Source organism: Hypanus sabinus, chromosome 25 (assembly GCF_030144855.1).
Source record: "Hypanus sabinus isolate sHypSab1 chromosome 25, sHypSab1.hap1, whole genome shotgun sequence".
Taxonomy (NCBI): domain Eukaryota; kingdom Metazoa; phylum Chordata; class Chondrichthyes; order Myliobatiformes; family Dasyatidae; genus Hypanus; species Hypanus sabinus.
In genome coordinates this window covers 52,319,587-52,338,943 of record NC_082730.1, presented here as the reverse complement: position 1 = coordinate 52,338,943, position 19,357 = coordinate 52,319,587, and the positions used below count along the sequence as shown (strand labels likewise).

Sequence of the window (19,357 nt, the reverse complement as noted above, 5' to 3'; positions counted from 1 at the left end):
TGGCCTGCTCCGTGCTCCACGTCTGAGGGCTCAGACAGTTACTCGGCTCTACTCTGAACTGACACTGAGTCTGTGGCCTGCTCCGTGCTCCACGTCTGAGGACTCAGACAGTTACTGGGCTCTACTCTGAACTGACACTGAGTCTGTGGCCTGCTCCGGGCTCCACGTCTGAGGGCTCAGACATTTACTCGGCTCTACTCTGAACTGACACTGAGTCTGTGGCCTGCTCCGTGCTCCACGTCTGAGGGCTCAGACATTTACTCGGCTCTACTCTGAACTGACACTGAGTCTGTGGCCTGCTCCGTGCTCCACGTCTGAGGGCTCAGACATTTACTCGGCTCTACTCTGAACTACACTGAGTCTGTGGCCTGCTCCGTGCTCCATGTCTGAGGGCTCAGACAGTTACTCGGCTCTACTCTGAACTGACACTGAGTCTGTGGCCTGCTCCGGGCTCCACGTCTGAGGACTCAGACAGTTACTGGGCTCTACTCTGAACTGACACTGAGTCTGTGGCCTGCTCCGTGCTCCACGTCTGAGGGCTCAGACATTTACTCGGCTCTACTCTGAACTGACACTGAGTCTGTGGCCTGCTCCGTGCTCCACGTCTGAGGGCTCAGACATTTACTCGGCTCTACTCTGAACTGACACTGAGTCTGTGGCCTGCTCCGTGCTCCACGTCTGAGGGCTCAGACAGTTACTCGGCTCTACTCTGAACTACACTGAGTCTGTGGCCTGCTCCGTGCTCCATGTCTGAGGGCTCAGACAGTTACTCGGCTCTACTCTGAACTGACACTGAGGCTGTGGCCTGCTCCGGCTGCTCTGGGCTTTGTGTCTATGGACTCACTTTTGTCCTGAACACTGTTTGCTTACTTTTATCGTTTGCATGATTTCTTTTCTTTCTCTCTGCACATTAGCTGTTTGACAGTCTTCTTTTTATGTGGGATCTTTTGGGGTTTCTTTGTTTTGTGGCTCATGTTGGGAGATGAATCTCAAGGTTGTATAATGTTTATATACTTGGATAATAAATGTACTTTGAACTTTAGAATGCGATTCCAGGAATAAAGTTCTAACCTGCTCAACCTCTCTCTGTAACTCAGGCCTTGGAGTCCTGACAACATACTCAGTAACCTTCTTTGTATTCTTTTCAACTTAATGAGGCCTTAAGTGGATAGAGGCCACTCAGACTGTCGAATCTATGCTGGCTCCAGGTGTGCCAATCCTATTGGCTACATTCCCCTTTTGTTGTAAGTCTATAATGTAATTTTTGTTTTCCTGTTGTACAAGTGGAGCTACTGTCCCAAGTCTCTCCTCACAGTTATATTTTCACATCTGATGAATATATATTGAATAAGCCTATGATCTATTTTTAATGACAGTGTTTGAACTGCATAAAATGTTGCAAATGTCTACCAACCACTGTTCAATGATGAGATCTACGGCAGACTGACAGAAGCAATTTCACAATAAATGTTAGTCTGTCACTTCATGAGGATTTGAAAATGAACGAATTAATTTGAAAGTGGAACAAATTCACCATAGTGGAGAAAGGAAGGGAAAGATAACCGATCATGGAAAAGCACACTACAGAAAATCAGAAAGAAAGAGCTGTGTGTGAAACTTTGTGAAAGCACAGATAGATCTGCAGGGAGAACAGCAACGATTTTCAATGCTATAGCTGTTTCTACAACTTGAGCAGGCTGTCTGGTTTGCTTTATTATGAACTGAATACAGCACAAGAATGATTGCAATCCCCTGACTGCCTCCACAGTACAACTGACCAGAAGTGCTCCAAGCACTGCGGGAGAATTTACTCAGTGAGGCAACATTGAGCTATGGTGGTATTGACAAAATGCACACTGGCAGCTGCTCTTCTTGGTTTAAAAAAACATTCAAACAAATAAACAACTAAACTCATCATTCCTGTGAAGGCAGCACAGGGATTCACAGAATCAATGGCTTTTGTGGGTAGGAAACCAACCAATATATATGTGGAAATATGGTGAAAATTTAACAATATCTGCATATATATACAATTATATCAATATACAGTTCCACATGTCTGTAAAATGGATGCTGGTAGCTGTAAAGGAATAAAGCAGTGAAATGTGAAACCTTCTAAACCATATAAAATAGCTAAATAAATATTTGGATGATATAGAAATGTTATAACGACAACTAAATTTAAATGAGTATGGGAAAAAGAGTACAGAGGAGAAAATGAAAGAAAATAGAAGAGGCAGTACAGTATTTATAAATATTTGCTTATAAGTAATATTTTGTTTTGGATATTTTAATAATTTAATATCAATTAAATGAATACAATTCAAGTCAATTTAGGCCCAAATATTATTGTTAATTACAATGTGAAAGAGTATAAAACTAAAAAAAACACAGACTTTAAGACATTTAATGATTTTCAGCATTTCATTGCATATTAATAGTCCTTAAAGGCGCTGGAACCATCAATAACACATTGATAAGTACAATAGCTCCACCCATTCTTTACCCATGGAAGAACAACATGTACATTTTCAGAGTAATTAGTTAATAATTGCATTGTAAATGCGTGATCTGGAGTGAATTAAAATCATGCACAGTAAGTAAATTAAAAACACTGGCTATTGAGTTTGATCGAGTGAAGACCATCCTTATAAGTTCTGACATTTGTTAACAACAAAGTCTTTTGACTTTAGCTTTGCAACACTAAAGAGTAAGAACACAAGATTGTAAAAATAGTTATAAAGAATTACAAGAGAAAATGATTAACTATACCACATATTTATAAGCAAAACTTAATTTAATAAATGAAGTGAAAATTTATTTGTACCTATCCTGCTTTTCTTTCTCCTCACTGCATCCAATAACCTGAACATTTCAAAATATTTTGTTCAGATTTCAAAGTTGTTTATTCAAGCATCATATACAGAACTTTTTTTTGTCTTCCTGACCTATTACATAATAAGAGCTCCATGCTTCTTATAAAATAGCAGTTTTCTAATATTGAAACTGTTAGTGCTGTCTTGGGAAATTAAGATATAAACTGCACCAGTCCATTTTTCTTGTCATAATAAGATGTAACTGACAGGTTAAACTTCATTTCCCGCCTACACTGTCTAAGGAGACATATGGTTCAGTTCTAGTCTATTGTGGCTGGTTTGGTACATTATAGCATTATGTACCATTTAAAAATAGCTCCATGAACACATACAACAATTTTAATGAGCCATCTGCTTTTTTTCTGGTGTTATTTGACCTACGATTTATTTTGCTAATGAACAACCACGCAAATGTCCAAGAGCCTCTAGTATTGAAGGGCAGGGAGGAATACACACATTGCTGCAAAAGGAATTAACATGAATTCCCTCATATTCTACCTTTGCATTGAGCACTATTTCAAATCCCATCAATAAGGGAATTTTTGAAGAATTTCTAATTAGGAGGAAAGGACAAGGTAATTTGACCTGCTTCTTTAAACTCTATGTTATGAACAGCACAACAAATAAAGGAAGTCAGTTATGAATTGGGAATTATTTGGAAAGTGATATTCATGTTTTTTCTGCCATAATCTCAATATTTTCACCAATGAAAGAAAAATGAATATGATATTTATTGGTATGTTACAAATCCTATTCTAAAATCATATTTTATTTAAATCCTAAAATGTTATATTCTATAAATTACCATGCCATTAATGGCTGAATTGATTACTGCAAACAAAGTAATTGAAACAGATTTATGCTGAGTTATCCCTATAAACAACGTGATAGCTCTCACAGAACCAAAAATGGGACATTTTAACATCGATAATTAACTTTTATGATAATGAAACAACTATATTTTTAAATTTGTTTCCCTTAGGATTTGGTTTTAAATGAGTCTTTGCATGGCAAGTTAATTACAAATTCATGTGAACATGCCTATGATGAACTATTAGTGATACTTTGCATAGTTTTACAACCACTTGGAGAAATGGAAGCAAACATGCACATTGTGTATACTTGCTCAAACATGCAATCATAGATTGTGCCCAAGTCATTACTGCTAAAATGAGCTACCTTCCACGTTGTCTTCAGAGCAGCTTCTGTGCTCTCTGAGATGTGCAAATCTTCTGGACCCTCACCGGCAGCTGTTTTCCTGTGGGTGTGTGCAGTCTGTTGTCTCAGTACAGTCATCTGTAAAAAAGTAAAATACAATAGCAGCCTCGCAACAAAAGACAATTAACAGTAAATGCTCAATGCAAGTCTCATATCGTGCCATTTTCAGGCATAAAACCACAATGTGAGAATCCATCAACTCAGTTTTAGTAAAAGGGCTGTAAACGTTATTTAGTAAAAATGTTGCACACAGCATTATCAGATCACATTGATCTCCTGGACAAAGAGAATGTAAAGATACCAAGAGAGGAAGCATACTCATCATTATTTGCAAGATTAGTGATATGTTAAAGTAGGTTTCAAGTTATCTGCCTGACCCAGGGGAATGAAAGAGACCAACAGTGGCTGTTGATAGGTCAAAACATTGCACTTTTGTGCTGTTTCCATCTCATAACTTCGCAGTTCATCTATCTTCTGATTACCACTTCAAGTTACAAAGACAATGCTGTGATGAAGGAAAGGTAAGCAGAATATGAAAGTTTTTGTCCTTTGCCTTTCTGGTGATCCAATCAATCAACATTCTATTGGCAAAGGTGCCCTTAAGGCCTGCTACAATGATCCCTGCAAGGGTTGTTCCCATCATATGCACACCCAGCACCAGCCATTAAGCTGACAGGTGACATTTCAACCCATAGGATAACTTGTTGTATAAATTCAGAACATAGAATGCTTTCTTACTAGAGATGAGAAGAACTTCCACTTATGTTATGACCTCATGTTATCTCAAATCAGCTAATGAACCATTGTTTAAGTGTAATTAAGAAAAGGTGGTTTTTGAAAACTGGCTGATTAAGACATAAATAATGCCAGGACAACAGAGAGAATTCCCAGCTCATCATCAAAATAGTGCTGTGAGAACGGGTCATGCCACCAACAAGGCTAAGTAGCCCTGGTTCAATGCTACACCTGGAGGCTCGGTGCTGACGGTGCAGCTTTGCTTCGGTCCTGCACGGCACTGTCTCCTTAGACCGGGGGTCGGCAACCTGCGGCTCCCGAGCCATTTGTGGCTCTTTCACCTCTGTGCTGCGGCTCCCTGTGGCTTTGGGAAATAATTGGTCAGTATTTAATTAAAATGTATTTTATGTTAGTTTGTTAGCTTTTGAAATGTAATTATGGTGATCTTGTACAACCTAAGTGTAGCGACACATTTCCTGCCACATCATAAAACGGCTCACAATTAGCCAGCATTCCGGCTAAGGGAGATAGCCTACGGGGGTTTGTGAGTACGCGTCTTTTGCAGCATCTGCGTCCATGGGGGCTGGGTTGAGGGAAGCTGAAAAGCAAGGCTGTTTAGTTCGAATAAAGCTATCTTTGACTGCAGTTTACTGACACCGCTACAACGTGTTTTTATCGCTGGCTGTCCAGACGGAAGGTGCTGAAACGCTTTGTCGCGTGTCTGGAAGAAGTGAAAACTTTCCTGGGCAGCAAAGGGCTCACCTTTCCTGAGCTGGAACAGCCAGAGTGGCTGGAAAAGCTACACTTCATGGTAGACATGACAGCGCACCTGAACACGCTGAACACAGCTCTTCAGGGGAAAGGACGTACAGCCCTGCACATGTTGGAGGATGTTTTGGCATTCGAGCGCAAGTTGACAGTGCTTGCCAGAGATTTACAGAAAGGCACTTTGTCTCACTTCCCCAATTTGAGAGAGTTCAAACAAGGTCACGACATGATAATTTCGGAGTATTTACATTCTGCAATCATCGCAATGCAAACATCGTTTGGGAAACGCTTCTGTGAGTTCAGAGAGGAAAAAAACACATTATCCTTCCCGGTCACTCCCTTAAGCATCGATCCTTCCCTACTGAATACGACTGCATTGGCAGGTGTGAGTCAACCTGATCTTGAGATGGAACTGGCCGACATAGCCGACAAAGACATATGGGTGTCCAAGTTTAGACGCTTGACAGCAGACCTTGAAGATGTTGCCCGTCAGAAGGCCGTTCTTGCTCAGAAACACAAATGGAGTGATATTGAAAACCTCACAGATGACAGCTTGCGATCCTGTGTAAAGATGAAGGTGACATCATACAGCCCTGATGTGCAGACGCTGTGCGCTGAGGTCCAGGAGCAGAAATCCCATTAACCAAGTATGATAAATATTTTAATTGCCTATTATTTTACTCATATTCATATTTTTTCATTGTTCAGTGAAATAGTCCTTTCATTTTTCAGGATGACAGCTGGCTGACGTTATTTTTGGTTTGCTGCTGGCGGAAAATTTAAGTTCGGCGTTTTTCATAAATACAAGAAGGACTCAAATAGACATTGAATATTTTACTTAAAAGTAACTTTCAACCCAACGTCTTTTTTTCGGAGTTCAAAATGTTTTTGTTGCATGCAGAAATGTAATTTCGTTTTCTCTGCAGGAGTTCATCAATTTCATAAATGCAACACATTATAGTTTGTTTATACATAGCATAAAGGCAAAAAAAACGTTGTATGCAGTGTTATTTCATTTTAAATGTCAAACGGGTTTTGCGGCTCCCAGTGTTTTCTTTTCTGTGGGAAACGGGTCCAAGTGGCTCTTTCAGTGGTAAAGGTTGCTGACCCCTGCCTTAGACATTAATCTCAAATCTCTGGAGTGACTCGGAGCTACGGCAGGATAAAAACTCACATTTTACAGCAATGTTATGGACATCACATACAGAGTGGCAAGCAGGATAAATACAATAGAACTAAATAAAATCTGGAGCCAAATACAATAAATGATGCTTCTTTACAGAAAAAGTTTGAAAATGAATACTGGCACTGAACTTTACAGTGAATCTGTTGCATTAAGCCTCATGGTGGCATCCATGGATTATAACTGATGCCTCTTCCAAATGTTGCAGGATCTGCACACTGAATGATCATTCCCACGTATTCCAATGGTGCAGCAGCCTCATGCAGTATTCACACTCAATTTCCTGATGAAATTACCATATTCAGAAAGAACATCTAACGACTGGCTTCCTTAGATGCAAAGTTTACAAGTAAACCAGTGTTTACTATAGAGACCTTCCGATGGTCTCGTGGTGTTAATGCAGAATCCACATTTAGACTGAGACATCGATTGGAAAAGGACACGTCGGCAGAGCTATGGGGGAAGAGCTAGCACAGATTTACTGGATGAGGTGACCTCCTCCTTCCGTAAAGGAGGTTTCTTCTTTTTTTTCTTTGTTACCGTGTATGTAATCAAAATGGCTTCTTAGTTTTGTTAAAAGCAGGAATGCTTCTTTGTTGCGAGAGAGTGCTGGAAGCTTGTTTGGGTTAAAATTTACTGATAACGAGAATTGTATTCCTTTGTAAACCAATTGGGATTAATGTTCTTCTTTCTTCTGAGTCTGTAAGCTATTGTTGGCAGGCTTTTGGGGAGGTCAGCGCGAGGGGGTGAGAGAGAGAGGACGCGATGCTGTAAACTGGGCGAAGAATGGACCCGGGGGGGGGGGTCCAAGGCCAGGAGGTACCCCAAGGAGAGGAGACGACGATAGATATGCTTGGTTGACCTCTTCGGGTGTTCCTGAGCTGCGAGTCGAGGAGTTCGAAGGGGATCCAATGGTGGCCAGAAGACTTCAGTAACTGAGCTCCAACTGTTGTGCACGAAGTGGTTTGGACTTTGATAAGTTTGGCGCCTTTTCTTTATTTTTTTCTTCATATATACTGTATCATTATTAATCACTTAGCTATAGTAACCTTTATAAATTGTACTCATTTAATCGCATATTGTGTACTGTCTGTTTTTGGGCGAGGCGGGGACATGACACAGCATCCACACCAGCTGATTACCCAGTTTGGCGGGGCCGAAGGCTGCTCCCCCTAGACGAGAACGAGCTGAGCGAGCCTGAGGCGACCCAGGGGGTTACACTTCCATGCCAAATACATCTGAGAAACCATAATTTCCAGAAAGACACTACTTTTTGTGAGAGAATCCTATTTAAATTTTACAGTGTTATACTAAAATCCAAGTTTTTTTCACATATTTGATTACCAAAACACTATTTGCATCATTTTAATATTCTGCTTAGATTTAGAGATGCCATGGTCTATTGGAACTGCAAATCACATTGAATCAAATAGGTAATAAATATGATGAAATCTTAGGAGGAATTGCTAATCAACACAATTTTGTCATAAATTAATTTTAACATAAATATAAAAAGTGCTGCTCCGTGCTTTAGCACGAGCAAGCAATTGTGGCCAAGTGCCTGGAAAATGGTTCAGGGAATCAGGACGGGTATAAAAGAGGAGACACTTTCATTCAGCGCAGTAATATCTAGAAATACTGCAAATATGAGTATCAGATAATGCATGAGAAGAAAAAGTAAACACAATCGGAGTTCTGGTGTGGCATCAACATCATCACTTAAGAGAACAAGTTCCTCTTTCAGCTATGCAGCTAGCAGCCTTCAAGACACATCTACCAACGGAGAAACAGAAAGGTAATACAGTGCTGCACAACATCAAGTGAGGATTAATACCCTAAGTTTCAGGATCTCCTGAAGGATACAAAATTTGACCCACTTTTCCCTTTTTGGGAGGGGGAGAGGTAGAGGGAGGGGGACAGAGGGGGTAGGGAGGGAGGGAGGGAGAGAGAGAGAGAGAGTCTGTGGTATGTTGAATTAACGGGTGACTGAGTAGTTTTTGGGATACTGCAATTCTGTGTCTTTACTGATGCTTTGCTGTATGCTTGAGTGTTGATGGAGGGTGCTGATGCTTTGTTGCTGGTTGGGGTGGGGTTAATGCCCTGCTACTGCTTGTGTGTGGAAGTGGGGAGCTGAGGGAGGGGTTTGGGGTTCTAACATTTAACTATTCTTTATTCTTTGGGGCACTCCGAGGTTTTTGAGGAGGGATTTCAGAATGTATACTGTACACATTAAATATACCTAGTGAACCTATAGCTATCGCTGGGGCAGCCATCACTAGGGGCAGACATTACATTGAGACCAGAGAGTAGAATGTGTATCCATGCTCAGCTGCATCACACTTCACCCATTAAACTGCCAGGCCAGGTTAGAACAGAGTGGGAAAAAACTGCTGCTCTTCTCTGTGCCAGCCATTATCCAGCGCCTGGGCACATCCCATTTGCTTGCGTCATTTACTTTTTGCTTTTACCATCAGGATCAAGGGGCAGAAGACTTGGCTTTCCTGCCAATAGGTACAGAAGCAGTTAATGCCCTACAGCCATTAGCCTGCAAGGCCAGTTTCACTCCTCTCAGCACTGGGCATACTCTGCAGACTACATATTCACTGTTGTCACACTACAGTCCACAATCTCCTTTTGTCACTCTGCAGTCTGTAATCTCCCATTGTTACTCTGCAGACTGTAATCTCCCATTGTTACTCTGCAGACTGTAATCTCCCACTGTTACTCTGCAGACTGTAATCTCCCACTGTTACTCAGCAGACTGTAGTCTCCCATTGTTACTCTGCAGTCTATAACCTCCCATGTTACTCTGAAGACGGTAATCTCCTTTTGTCGCTCTGCAGACCGTAATCTTCCATTGTTACTCTGCAGTCTCCCATGTTACTCTGCAGACTGTAATCCCCTTTTGTCACTCTGCAGACTGTAATCTCCTTTTGTTACTCTGCAGACTGTAGTCGCCTATTGTTACTCTGCAGTCTACAATCTCCATTTGTCACTCTGCCGTCTATAATTTCCCATGTTACTCTGCAGACTGTAATCTCCTTTGGTCACACTATAGACTGCAATCTCCTTTTGTCACTCTGCAGACTGTAATCTCCCATTGTTACTCTGCAGACTGTAACCTCCTTTTGTCACTCTGCAGACTGTAATCTCCATTTGTCACTCTGCAGACTGTAATCTCCTTTTGTTACTCTGCAGACTGAAATCTCCTTTTGTCACTCTGCAGACTGTAATCTCCCATTGTTACTCTGCAGACTGTAATCTCCTTTGTCACTCTGCAGACTGTAATCTCCATTTGTCACTCTGCAGGCTGTAATCTCCTTTGTCACTCTGCAGACTGTAATCTCCATTGGTCACTCTGCAGACTGTAATCTCCTTTTGTCACTCTGCAGACTGTAATCTCCTTTTGTTACTCTGCAGACTGTAGTCGCCTATTGTTACTCTGCAGACTGTAACCTCCTTTTGTCACTCTGCAGACTGTAATCTCCATTGGTCACTCTGCAGACTGTAATCTCCTTTTGTCACTCTGCAGACTGTAATCTCCTTTTGTTACTCTGCAGACTGTAGTTGCCTATTGTTACTCTGCAGACTGTAACCTCCTTTTGTCACTCTGCAGACTGTAATCTCCATTTGTCACTCTGCAGACTGTAATCTCCTTTTGTTACTCTGCAGACTGAAATCTACTTTTGTCACTCTGCAGACTGTAATCTCCCATTGTTACTCTGCAGACTGAAATCTCCTTTTGTCACTCTGCAGACTGTAATCTCCCATGTTACTCTGCAGACTGTAATCTCCTTTTGTTACTCTGCAGACTGTAATCGACTATTGTTACTCTGCAGTCTACAATCTCCATTTGTCACTCTGCTGTCTATAATCTCCCATGTTACTCTGCAGACTGTAATCTACTTTGGTCACTCTGCAGACTGCAATCTCCGTTTGTCAATCTGCAGACTGTAATCTGCTTATGTCACTCTGCAGACTGTAATCTCCCATTGTTACTCTGCAGACTGTAGTCTCCTTTTGTCACCCAGCAGATTGTAATCTCCTTTTGTCACTCTGCAGTCTACAATCTCCTTTTGTCACTCTGCAGACTGTAATCTTCTTTTGTCACTCTGCAGACTGTAATCTCCTTTTGTCACTCTGCAGTCTATAATATCCCATGTTATTCTGCAGACTGTAATCTCCTTTTGTCACTCTGCAGACTGCAATCTCCTTTTGTCACTCTGCAGACTGTAATCTCCCATTGCTACTCTGCATACTGTAATCTCCTTTTGTCACCCTGCAGACTGTAATCTCCTTTTGTCACATTGCAGACCGTAAGCAGCCATTGTTACTCTGCAGACTGTTAACTCCTTTTTTCACTCTGCAGTCTACAATCTCCTTTTAGTCACTCTGCAGTGTATAATCCCCTTTGGTCACTCTACAGTCTACAATCTCCTTTTGTCACTCTGCTGACTGTAATTTCGTTTTGGCACTCTGTAGACTGTAATCTACTTTTGTCACTCTGCAGTATATAATCTCCCATGTTATTCTGCAGACTGTAATCTCGTTTTATCTCTCGGTAGACTGTAATCTCATATTATTACTCTGCAGACTGTAATCTCTTTTTATCACTCTGTAGACTGTAATCTCCTTTTGTCACTCTGCAGATTGTAATCTCATTTTGTCACTCTGCAGTCTATAATATCCCATGTTATTCTGCAGACTCTAATCTCCTTTTGTCACTCTGCAGTCTATAATATCCAATGCTATTCTGCAGTCTGTAATCTCCTTTTGTCACTCTGCAGACTGTAATCTCCCATTGTTACTCTGCAGACTGTAATCTCCATTTGTCACTCTGCAGACTGTAATCTCCTTTTGTCACTCTGCAGTCTGTAATCTTCTTTTGTCACTCTGCAAACTGTAATCTCCATTTGTCACTCTGCAGTCTATAATATCCCATGTTATTCTGCAGACTGTAATCTCCCATTGTTACTCTGCAGACTGTAACCTCCTTTTGTCACTCTGCAGACTGTAATCTCCTTTTGTCACTCTGCAGACGTTAATCTCCTTTTGTCACTCTGCAGACTGTAATCTCCTTTTGTCACTCTGCAGACTGTAATCTCCTTCTATCACTCTGCAGACTGTAATCTTCTTTTGTCACTCTGCAGACTGTAATCTCCTTTTGTCACTCTGCAGTCTATAATATCCCATGTTATTCTGCAGACTGTAATCTCCTTTTGCCACTCTGCAGACTGCAATCTCCTTTTGTCACTCTGCAGACTGTAATCTCCCATTGCTACTCTGCATACTGTAATCTCCTTTTGTCACCCTGCAGACTGTAATCTCCTTTTGTCACATTGCAGACCGTAAGCAGCCACTGTTACTCTGCAGACTGTAATCTCCTTTTGTCACTCTGCAGTCTATAATATCCCATGTTATTCTGCAGACTGTAATCTCCTTTTGTCACTCTGCAGACTGCAATCTCCTTTTGTCACTCTGCAGACTGTAATCTCCCATTGCTACTCTGCATACTGTAATCTCCTTTTGTCACTCTGCAGACTGTAATCTCCTTTTATCACTCTGCAGTCTACAATCTCCTTTTAGTCACTCTGCAGTGTATAATCCCCTTTGGTCACTCTACAGTCTACAATCTCCGTTTGTCACTCTGCTGACTGTAATTTCGTTTTGGTACTCTGTAGACTGTAATCTACTTTTGTCACTCTGCAGTCTATAATCTCCCATGTTATTCTGCAGACTGTAATCTCGTTTTATCTCTCTGTAGACTGTAATCTCCCATTGTTACTCTGCAGACTGTAATCTCTTTTTATCACTCTGTAGACTGTAATCTCCTTTTGTCACTCTGCAGATTGTAATCTCATTTTGTCACTCTGCAGTCTATAATATCCCATGTTATTCTGCAGACTCTAATCTCCTTTTGTCACTCTGCAGTCTATAATATCCCATGTTATTCTGCAGACTGTAATCTCCCATTGTTACTCTGCAGACTGTAACCTCCTTTTGTCACTCTGCAGACTGTAATCTCCTTTTGTCACTCTGCAGACGTTAATCTCCTTTTGTCACTCTGCAGACTGTAATCTCCTTTTGTCACTCTGCAGACTGTAATCTCCTTCCATCACTCTGCAGACTGTAATCTTCTTTTGTCACTCTGCAGACTGTAATCTCCTTTTGTCACTCTGCTGTCTATAATATCCCATGTTATTCTGCAGACTGTAATCTCCTTTTGTCACTCTGCAGACTGCAATCTCCTTTTGTCACTCTGCAGACTGTAATCTCCCATTGCTACTCTGCATACTGTAATCTCCTTTTGTCACCCTGCAGACTGTAATCTCCTTTTGTCACATTGCAGACCGTAAGCAGCCATTGTTACTCTGCAGACTGTTAACTCCTTTTGTCACTCTGCAGACTGTAATCTCCTTTTATCACTCTGCAGTCTACAATCTCCTTTTAGTCACTCTGCAGTGTATAATCCCCTTGGGTCACTCTACAGTCTACAATCTCCGTTTGTCACTCTGCTGACTGTAATTTCGTTTTGGCACTCTGTAGACTGTAATCTACTTTTGTCACTCTGCAGTCTATAATCTCCCATGTTATTCTGCAGACTGTAATCTCGTTTTATCTCTCTGTAGACTGTAATCTCCCATTGTTACTCTGCAGACTGTAATCTCTTTTTATCACTCTGTAGACTGTAATCTCCTTTTGTCACTCTGCAGATTGTAATCTCATTTTGTCACTCTGCAGTCTATAATATCCCATGTTATTCTGCAGACTCTAATCTCCTTTTGTCACTCTGCAGTCTATAATATCCAATGCTATTCTGCAGTCTGTAATCTCCTTTTGTCACTCTGCAGACTGTAATCTCCCATTGTTACTCTGCAGACTGTAATCTCCATTTGTCACTCTGCAGACTGTAATCTCCTTTTGTCACTCTGCAGTCTGTAATCTCCATTTGTCACTCTGCAGTCTATAATATCCCATGTTATTCTGCAGACTGTAATCTCCATTTGTCACTCTGCAGACTGTAATCTCCCATTGTTACTCTGCAGACTGTAATCTCCTTTTGTCACTCTGCAGACTGTAATCTCCTATTGTAACTCTGCAGTATACAATCCCCATTTGTCACTCTGCTGTCTATAATCTCCCATGTTACTCTGCAGACTGTAATCGCCTTTGGTCACTATGCAGACTGCAATCTCCATTAGTCAATCTGCAGACTGTAATCTTCTTATGTCACTCTGCAGAATGTAATCTCCCATTGTTACTCTGCAGACTGTAATCTACTTTTATCACACAGCAGACAGTAATCTCCTTTTGTCACACGGCAGTCTATAATCTCCCATGTAATTCTGCAGATTGTAATCTCCTTTTGTCACTGCAGTCTATAATCTCACATTGTTACTCTGCAGTCTATAATCTCCCATGTTATTCTACAACCTGTAATCTCCTTTTGTCATTCTGCAGACTGTAATTTCCATTTGTCACTCTGCAGTCTACAATCTCCTTTTGTCACTCTGCAGTCTACAATCTCCCATGTTATTCTGCAAACTGTAATCTCCTTTTGTCACTCTGCAGAGTGTAATCTCCCATTGTTACTCTGCAGACTGTAATCTCCTTTTGTCACTCTGCAGTCTACAATCTCCTTTTGTCACTCTGCAGACTGTAATCTCCCATGGTTACTCTGCAGACTGTAGTCTCCTTTTGTCACCCAGCAGATTGTAATCTCCTTTTGTCACTCTGCAGTCTACAATCTCCTTTTGTCACTCTGCAGACTGTAATCTCCTTTTGTCATTCTGCAGACTGTAATCTCCGATTGTTACTCTGCAGACTGTAACCTCCTTTTATCACTCTGCAGACTGTAATCTTCTTTTGTCACTCTGCAGACTGTAATCTCCTTTTGTCACTCTGCAGTCAATAATATCCCATGTTATACTGCAGACTGTAAACTCCTTTTGTCACTCTGCAGGCTGTAATCTCCTATTGGTACACTACAGACTGTAATCTCCTTTTGTCACTCTGCAGACTGTAATCTCCTTCTGTCACTCTGCAGACTGTAATCTCCATTTGTCACTCTGCAGTCTGTAATCTCCTTTTGTCACTCTGCAGACTGTAATCTCCCATTGTTGCTCTGCAGGACTGTAATCTCTTTTTGTCACTCTGCTGTCTACAATCTCCTTTTTGTCACTCTGCAGACTGTAATCTTCTTATGTCACTCTGCAGACTGTAATCTCCCATTGTTACTCTGCAGACTGTAATCTCCTATTGTTACTCTGCAGACTGTAATCTCCTTTTGTCACACGGCAGTCTATAATCTCCCACGTAATTCTGCAGACTGTTATCTCCTTTTGTCATTCTGCAGACTGTAATTTCCTTTTGTCACTCTGCAGACTGTAATCTCCTTTTGTCACTCTGCAGTCTACAATCTCCTTTTATCACTCAGTAGACTGTAATCTTCTTATGTCACTCTGCAGATTGTAATCTCCTTTTGTTACTCTGCAGTCTATAATATCCCATGTTATTCTGCAGACTGTAATCTCCCATTGTTACTCTGCAGAATGTAATCTCCTTTTGTCACTCTGCAGACTGTAATCTCCTTTTGTCACACGGCAGTCTATAATCTCCCACGTAATTCTGCAGACTGTTATCTCCTTTTGTCATTCTGCAGACTGTAATTTCCTTTTGTCACTCTGCAGTCTACAATCTCCTTTTGTCACTCTGCAGACTGTAATCTCCTTTTGTCACTCTGCAGTCTACAATCTCCTTTTATCACTCAGTAGACTGTAATCTTCTTATGTCACTCTGCAGATTGTAATCTCCTTTTGTTACTCTGCAGTCTAAAATATCCCATGTTAGTCTGCAGACTCTCCCATTGTTACTCTGCAGATTGTAATCTCCTTTTGTCACTCTGCAGACTGTAATCTCCTTTTGTCACTGTGCAGTCTGTAATCTTCTTTTGTCACTCTGCAGACTGTAATCTCCTTTTGTCACTCTGAAGTCTATAATATCCCATGTTATTCTGCAGACTGTAATCTCCTTTTGTCACTCTGCAGTCTATAATCTCCCATGTTACTCTGCAGACTGTAATCTCCTTTGTCACACTGCAGACTGTAATCTCCATTTGTCACTCTGCAGACTGTAATCTCCTTTGTCACTCTGCAGACTGTAATCTCCTTTGTCACTCTGCAGACTGTAATCTCCATTGGTCACTCTGCAGACTGTAATCTCCTTTTGTCACTCTGCAGACTGTAATATCCCATGTTATACTGCGGACTGTAATCTCCTTTTGTCACTCTGCAGACTGTAATCTCCTTTTGTCACTCTGCAGATTGTAATCTCCTTTTGTCACTCTGCAGTATATAATGTCCCATGTTATTCTGAAGACTGTAATCTCCTTTTGTCACTCTGCAGACTGTAATCTCCTTTTGTTACTCTGCAGAATGAAATCTCCTTTTGTCACTCTGCAGTCTGTAATCTCATTTTGTCACTCTGCAGACTGTAATCTCCTTTGTCACTCTGCAGACTGTAATCTCCATTGGTCACTCTGCAGACTGTAATCTCCTTTTGTCACTCTGCAGACTGTAATCTCCTTTGTCACTCTGCAGACTGTAATCTCCATTGGTCACTCTGCAGACTGTAATCTCCATTTGTCACTCTGCAGACTGTAATCACCTTTGTCACTCTGCAGACTGTAATCTCCATTGGTCACTCTGCAGACTGTAATCTCCTTTTGTCACTGCAGACCGTAATCACCTTTTGTTACTCTGAAGACTGTAATCTCCTTTTGTCACTCTGCAGACGGTAATCTTCCATTATTAATCTGCAGTCTACAATCTCCCATGTTACTCTGCAGACTGTAATCTCCTTTTGTTACTCTGCAGACTGTAATCAACTATTGTTACTCTGCAGTCTACAATCTCCATTTGTCACTCTGCTGTCTATAATCTCCCATGTTACTCTGCAGACTGTAATCTACTTTGGTCACTCTGCAGACTGCAATCTCCGTTTGTCAATCTGCAGACTGTAATCTGCTTATGTCACTCTGCAGACTGTAATCTCCCATTGTTACTCTGCAGACTGTAGTCTCCTTTTGTCACCCAGCAGATTTTAATCTCCTTTTGTCACTCTGCAGTCTACAATCTACTTTTGTCACTCTGCAGACTGTAATCTCCTTTTGTCACTCTGCAGTCTATAATCTCCCATGTTACTCTGCAGACTGTAATCTCCTTTTGTCACTCTGCAGATTGTAATGTCCTTTTGTCACTCTGCAGTCTATAATATCCCATGTTATTCTGCAGACTGTAATCTCCTTTTGTCACTCTGCAGTCTGTAATCTTCTTTTGTCACTCTGCAGACTGTAATCTCCATTTGTCACTCTGCAGTCTGTAATCTTCTTTTGTCACTCTGCAGACTGTAATCTCCATTTGTCACTCTGCAGTCTATAATATCCCATGTTATTCTGCAGACTGTAATCTCCATTTGTCACTCTGCAGACTGTAATCTCCCATTGTTACTCTGCAGTCTGTAATCTTCTTTTGTCACTCTGCAGACTGTAATCTCCATTTGTCACTCTGCAGTCTATAATATCCCATGTTATTCAGCAGACTGTAATCTCCCATTGTTACTCTGCAGACTGTAATCTCCTTTTGTCACTCTGCAGACTGTAATCTCCTTTTGTCACTCTGCAGACTTTAATCTCCTTTTGTCACTCTGCAGACTGTAATCTCCTTTTGTCACTCTGCAGACTGTAATCTCCTTCTATCACTCTGCAGACTGTAATCTTCTATTGTCACTCTGCAGACTGTAATCTCCTTTTGTCACTCTGCAGTCTATAATATCCCATGTTATTCCGCAGACTGTAATCTCCTTTTGTCACTCTGCAGACTGCAATCTCCTTTTGTCACTCTGCAGACTGTAATCTCCCATTGCTACTCTGCATACTGTAATCTCCTTTTGTCACCCTGCAGACTGTAATCTCCTTTTGTCACACTGCAGACCGTAAGCTGCCATTGTTACTCTGCAGACTGTTAACTCCTGTTGTCACTCTGCAGACTGTAATCTCCTTTTTTCACTCTGCAGTCTACAATCTCCTTTTAGTCACTCTGCAGTGTATAATCCCCTTTGGTCACTCTACAGTCTACAATCTCCTTTTGTCACTCTGCTGACTGTAATTTCGTTTTGGCACTCTGTAGACTGTAATCTCCTTTTGTCACTCTGCAGTCTATAATCTCCCATGTTATTCTGCAGACTGCCATCTCGTTTTATCTCTCTGTAGACTGTAATCTCCCATTGTTACTCTGCAGACTGTAATCTCCTTTTGTCACTCTGCAGATTGTAATCTCATTTTGTCACTCTGCAGTCTATAATATCCCATGTTATTCTGCAGACTCAAATCTCCTTTTGTCACTCTGCAGTCTATAATATCCAATCTTATTCTGCAGTCTGTAATCTCCTTTTGTCACTCTGCAGACTGTAATCTCCCATTGTTACTCTGCAGACTGTAATCTCCATTTGTCACTCTGCAGACTGTAATCTCCTTTTGTCACTCTGCAGTCTGTAATCTTCTTTTGTCACTCTGCAGACTGTAATCTCCATTTGTCACTCTGCAGTCTATAATATCCCATGTTATTCTGCAGACTGTAATCTCCTTTTGTCACTCTGCAGACTGTAATCTCCCATTGTTACTCTGCAGACTGTAATCTCCTTTTGTCACTCTGCAGACTGTAATCTCCTTTTGTCACTCTGCAGTCTACAATCTCCTTTTTGTCACTCTGCAGTGTATAATCTCCTTTTGTCTCTCTACAGTCTACAATCTCCTTTTGTCACTCTGCAGACTGTAATTTCGTTTTGTCACTCTGTAGACTGTAATCTCCTTTTGTCACTCTGCAGTCTATAATCTCCCATGTTACTCTGCAGACAGTAATCCCATTTTGTCACCATGCAGTCTATAATCTCCCATGTTATTCTGCAGACAGTAATCTCCTTTTGTCACTCTGCAGATTGTAATCTCCATTTGTCACTCTGCAGACTGTAATATCCCATGTTACACTGCGGACTGTAATCTCCTTTTGTCACTCTGCAGACTGTAATCTCCCATTGTTAATCTGCAGACTGTAATCTCCTTTTGTCACTCTGCAGACTGTAATCTCCTTTTGTCACTCTGCAGTCTACAATCTCCTTTTGTCACTCTGCAGACTGTAATCTCCTTTTGTCACTCTGCAGACTGTAATCTCCCATTGTTACTCTGCAGACTGTAATCTCCTTTTGTCACTCTGCAGACTGTAATCTCCCAGTGTTACTCTGCAGACTGTCATTTCGTTTTGTCACTCTGTAGACTGTAATCTCCTTTTGACACTCTGCAGTCTATAATCTCCCATGTTACTCTGCAGACTGTAATTTCCTTTTGTCACTCTGCAGATTGTAATGTCCTTTTGTCACTCTGCAGTCTATAATATCCCATGTTATTCTGCAGACTGTAATCTCCTTTTGTCACTCTGCAGTCTGTAATCTTCTTTTGTCACTCTGCAGACTGTAATCTCCATTTGTCACTCTGCAGTCTGTAATCTTCTTTTGTCACTCTGCA

The 19,357-nt window shown here is 41.2% G+C and overlaps 2 protein-coding genes across 2 annotated transcripts in view; one reads left to right on the top strand and one right to left on the bottom strand.

The window, feature by feature from the left end:
• The window catches only part of ppfia4 (PTPRF interacting protein alpha 4), a 219,228-nt gene that overhangs the window by 111,568 nt on the left and 88,303 nt on the right, over positions 1-19,357 (bottom strand). Inside the window, exon 5 of the mRNA XM_059950617.1 lies at positions 4,056-4,172. Coding sequence (XP_059806600.1) covers positions 4,056-4,172 — 117 coding nt within the window. The remainder of the gene's footprint in view (positions 1-4,055; positions 4,173-19,357) is intronic.
• On the top strand, positions 5,166-6,578 carry LOC132381239 (general transcription factor II-I repeat domain-containing protein 2-like). The gene is made up of 2 exons (XM_059950618.1): positions 5,166-6,244; positions 6,330-6,578. Exon 1 carries the CDS (start codon positions 5,638-5,640, stop codon positions 6,238-6,240), a length of 603 nt encoding a protein of 200 aa, XP_059806601.1. The 5' UTR covers positions 5,166-5,637; the 3' UTR covers positions 6,241-6,244; positions 6,330-6,578.

Coding starts and splice junctions, on each gene's coding strand:
- LOC132381239 (XM_059950618.1), top strand. CDS start 5,638: ATGGTAGACATGACAGCGCACCTGAACACGCTGAACACAGCTCTTCAG.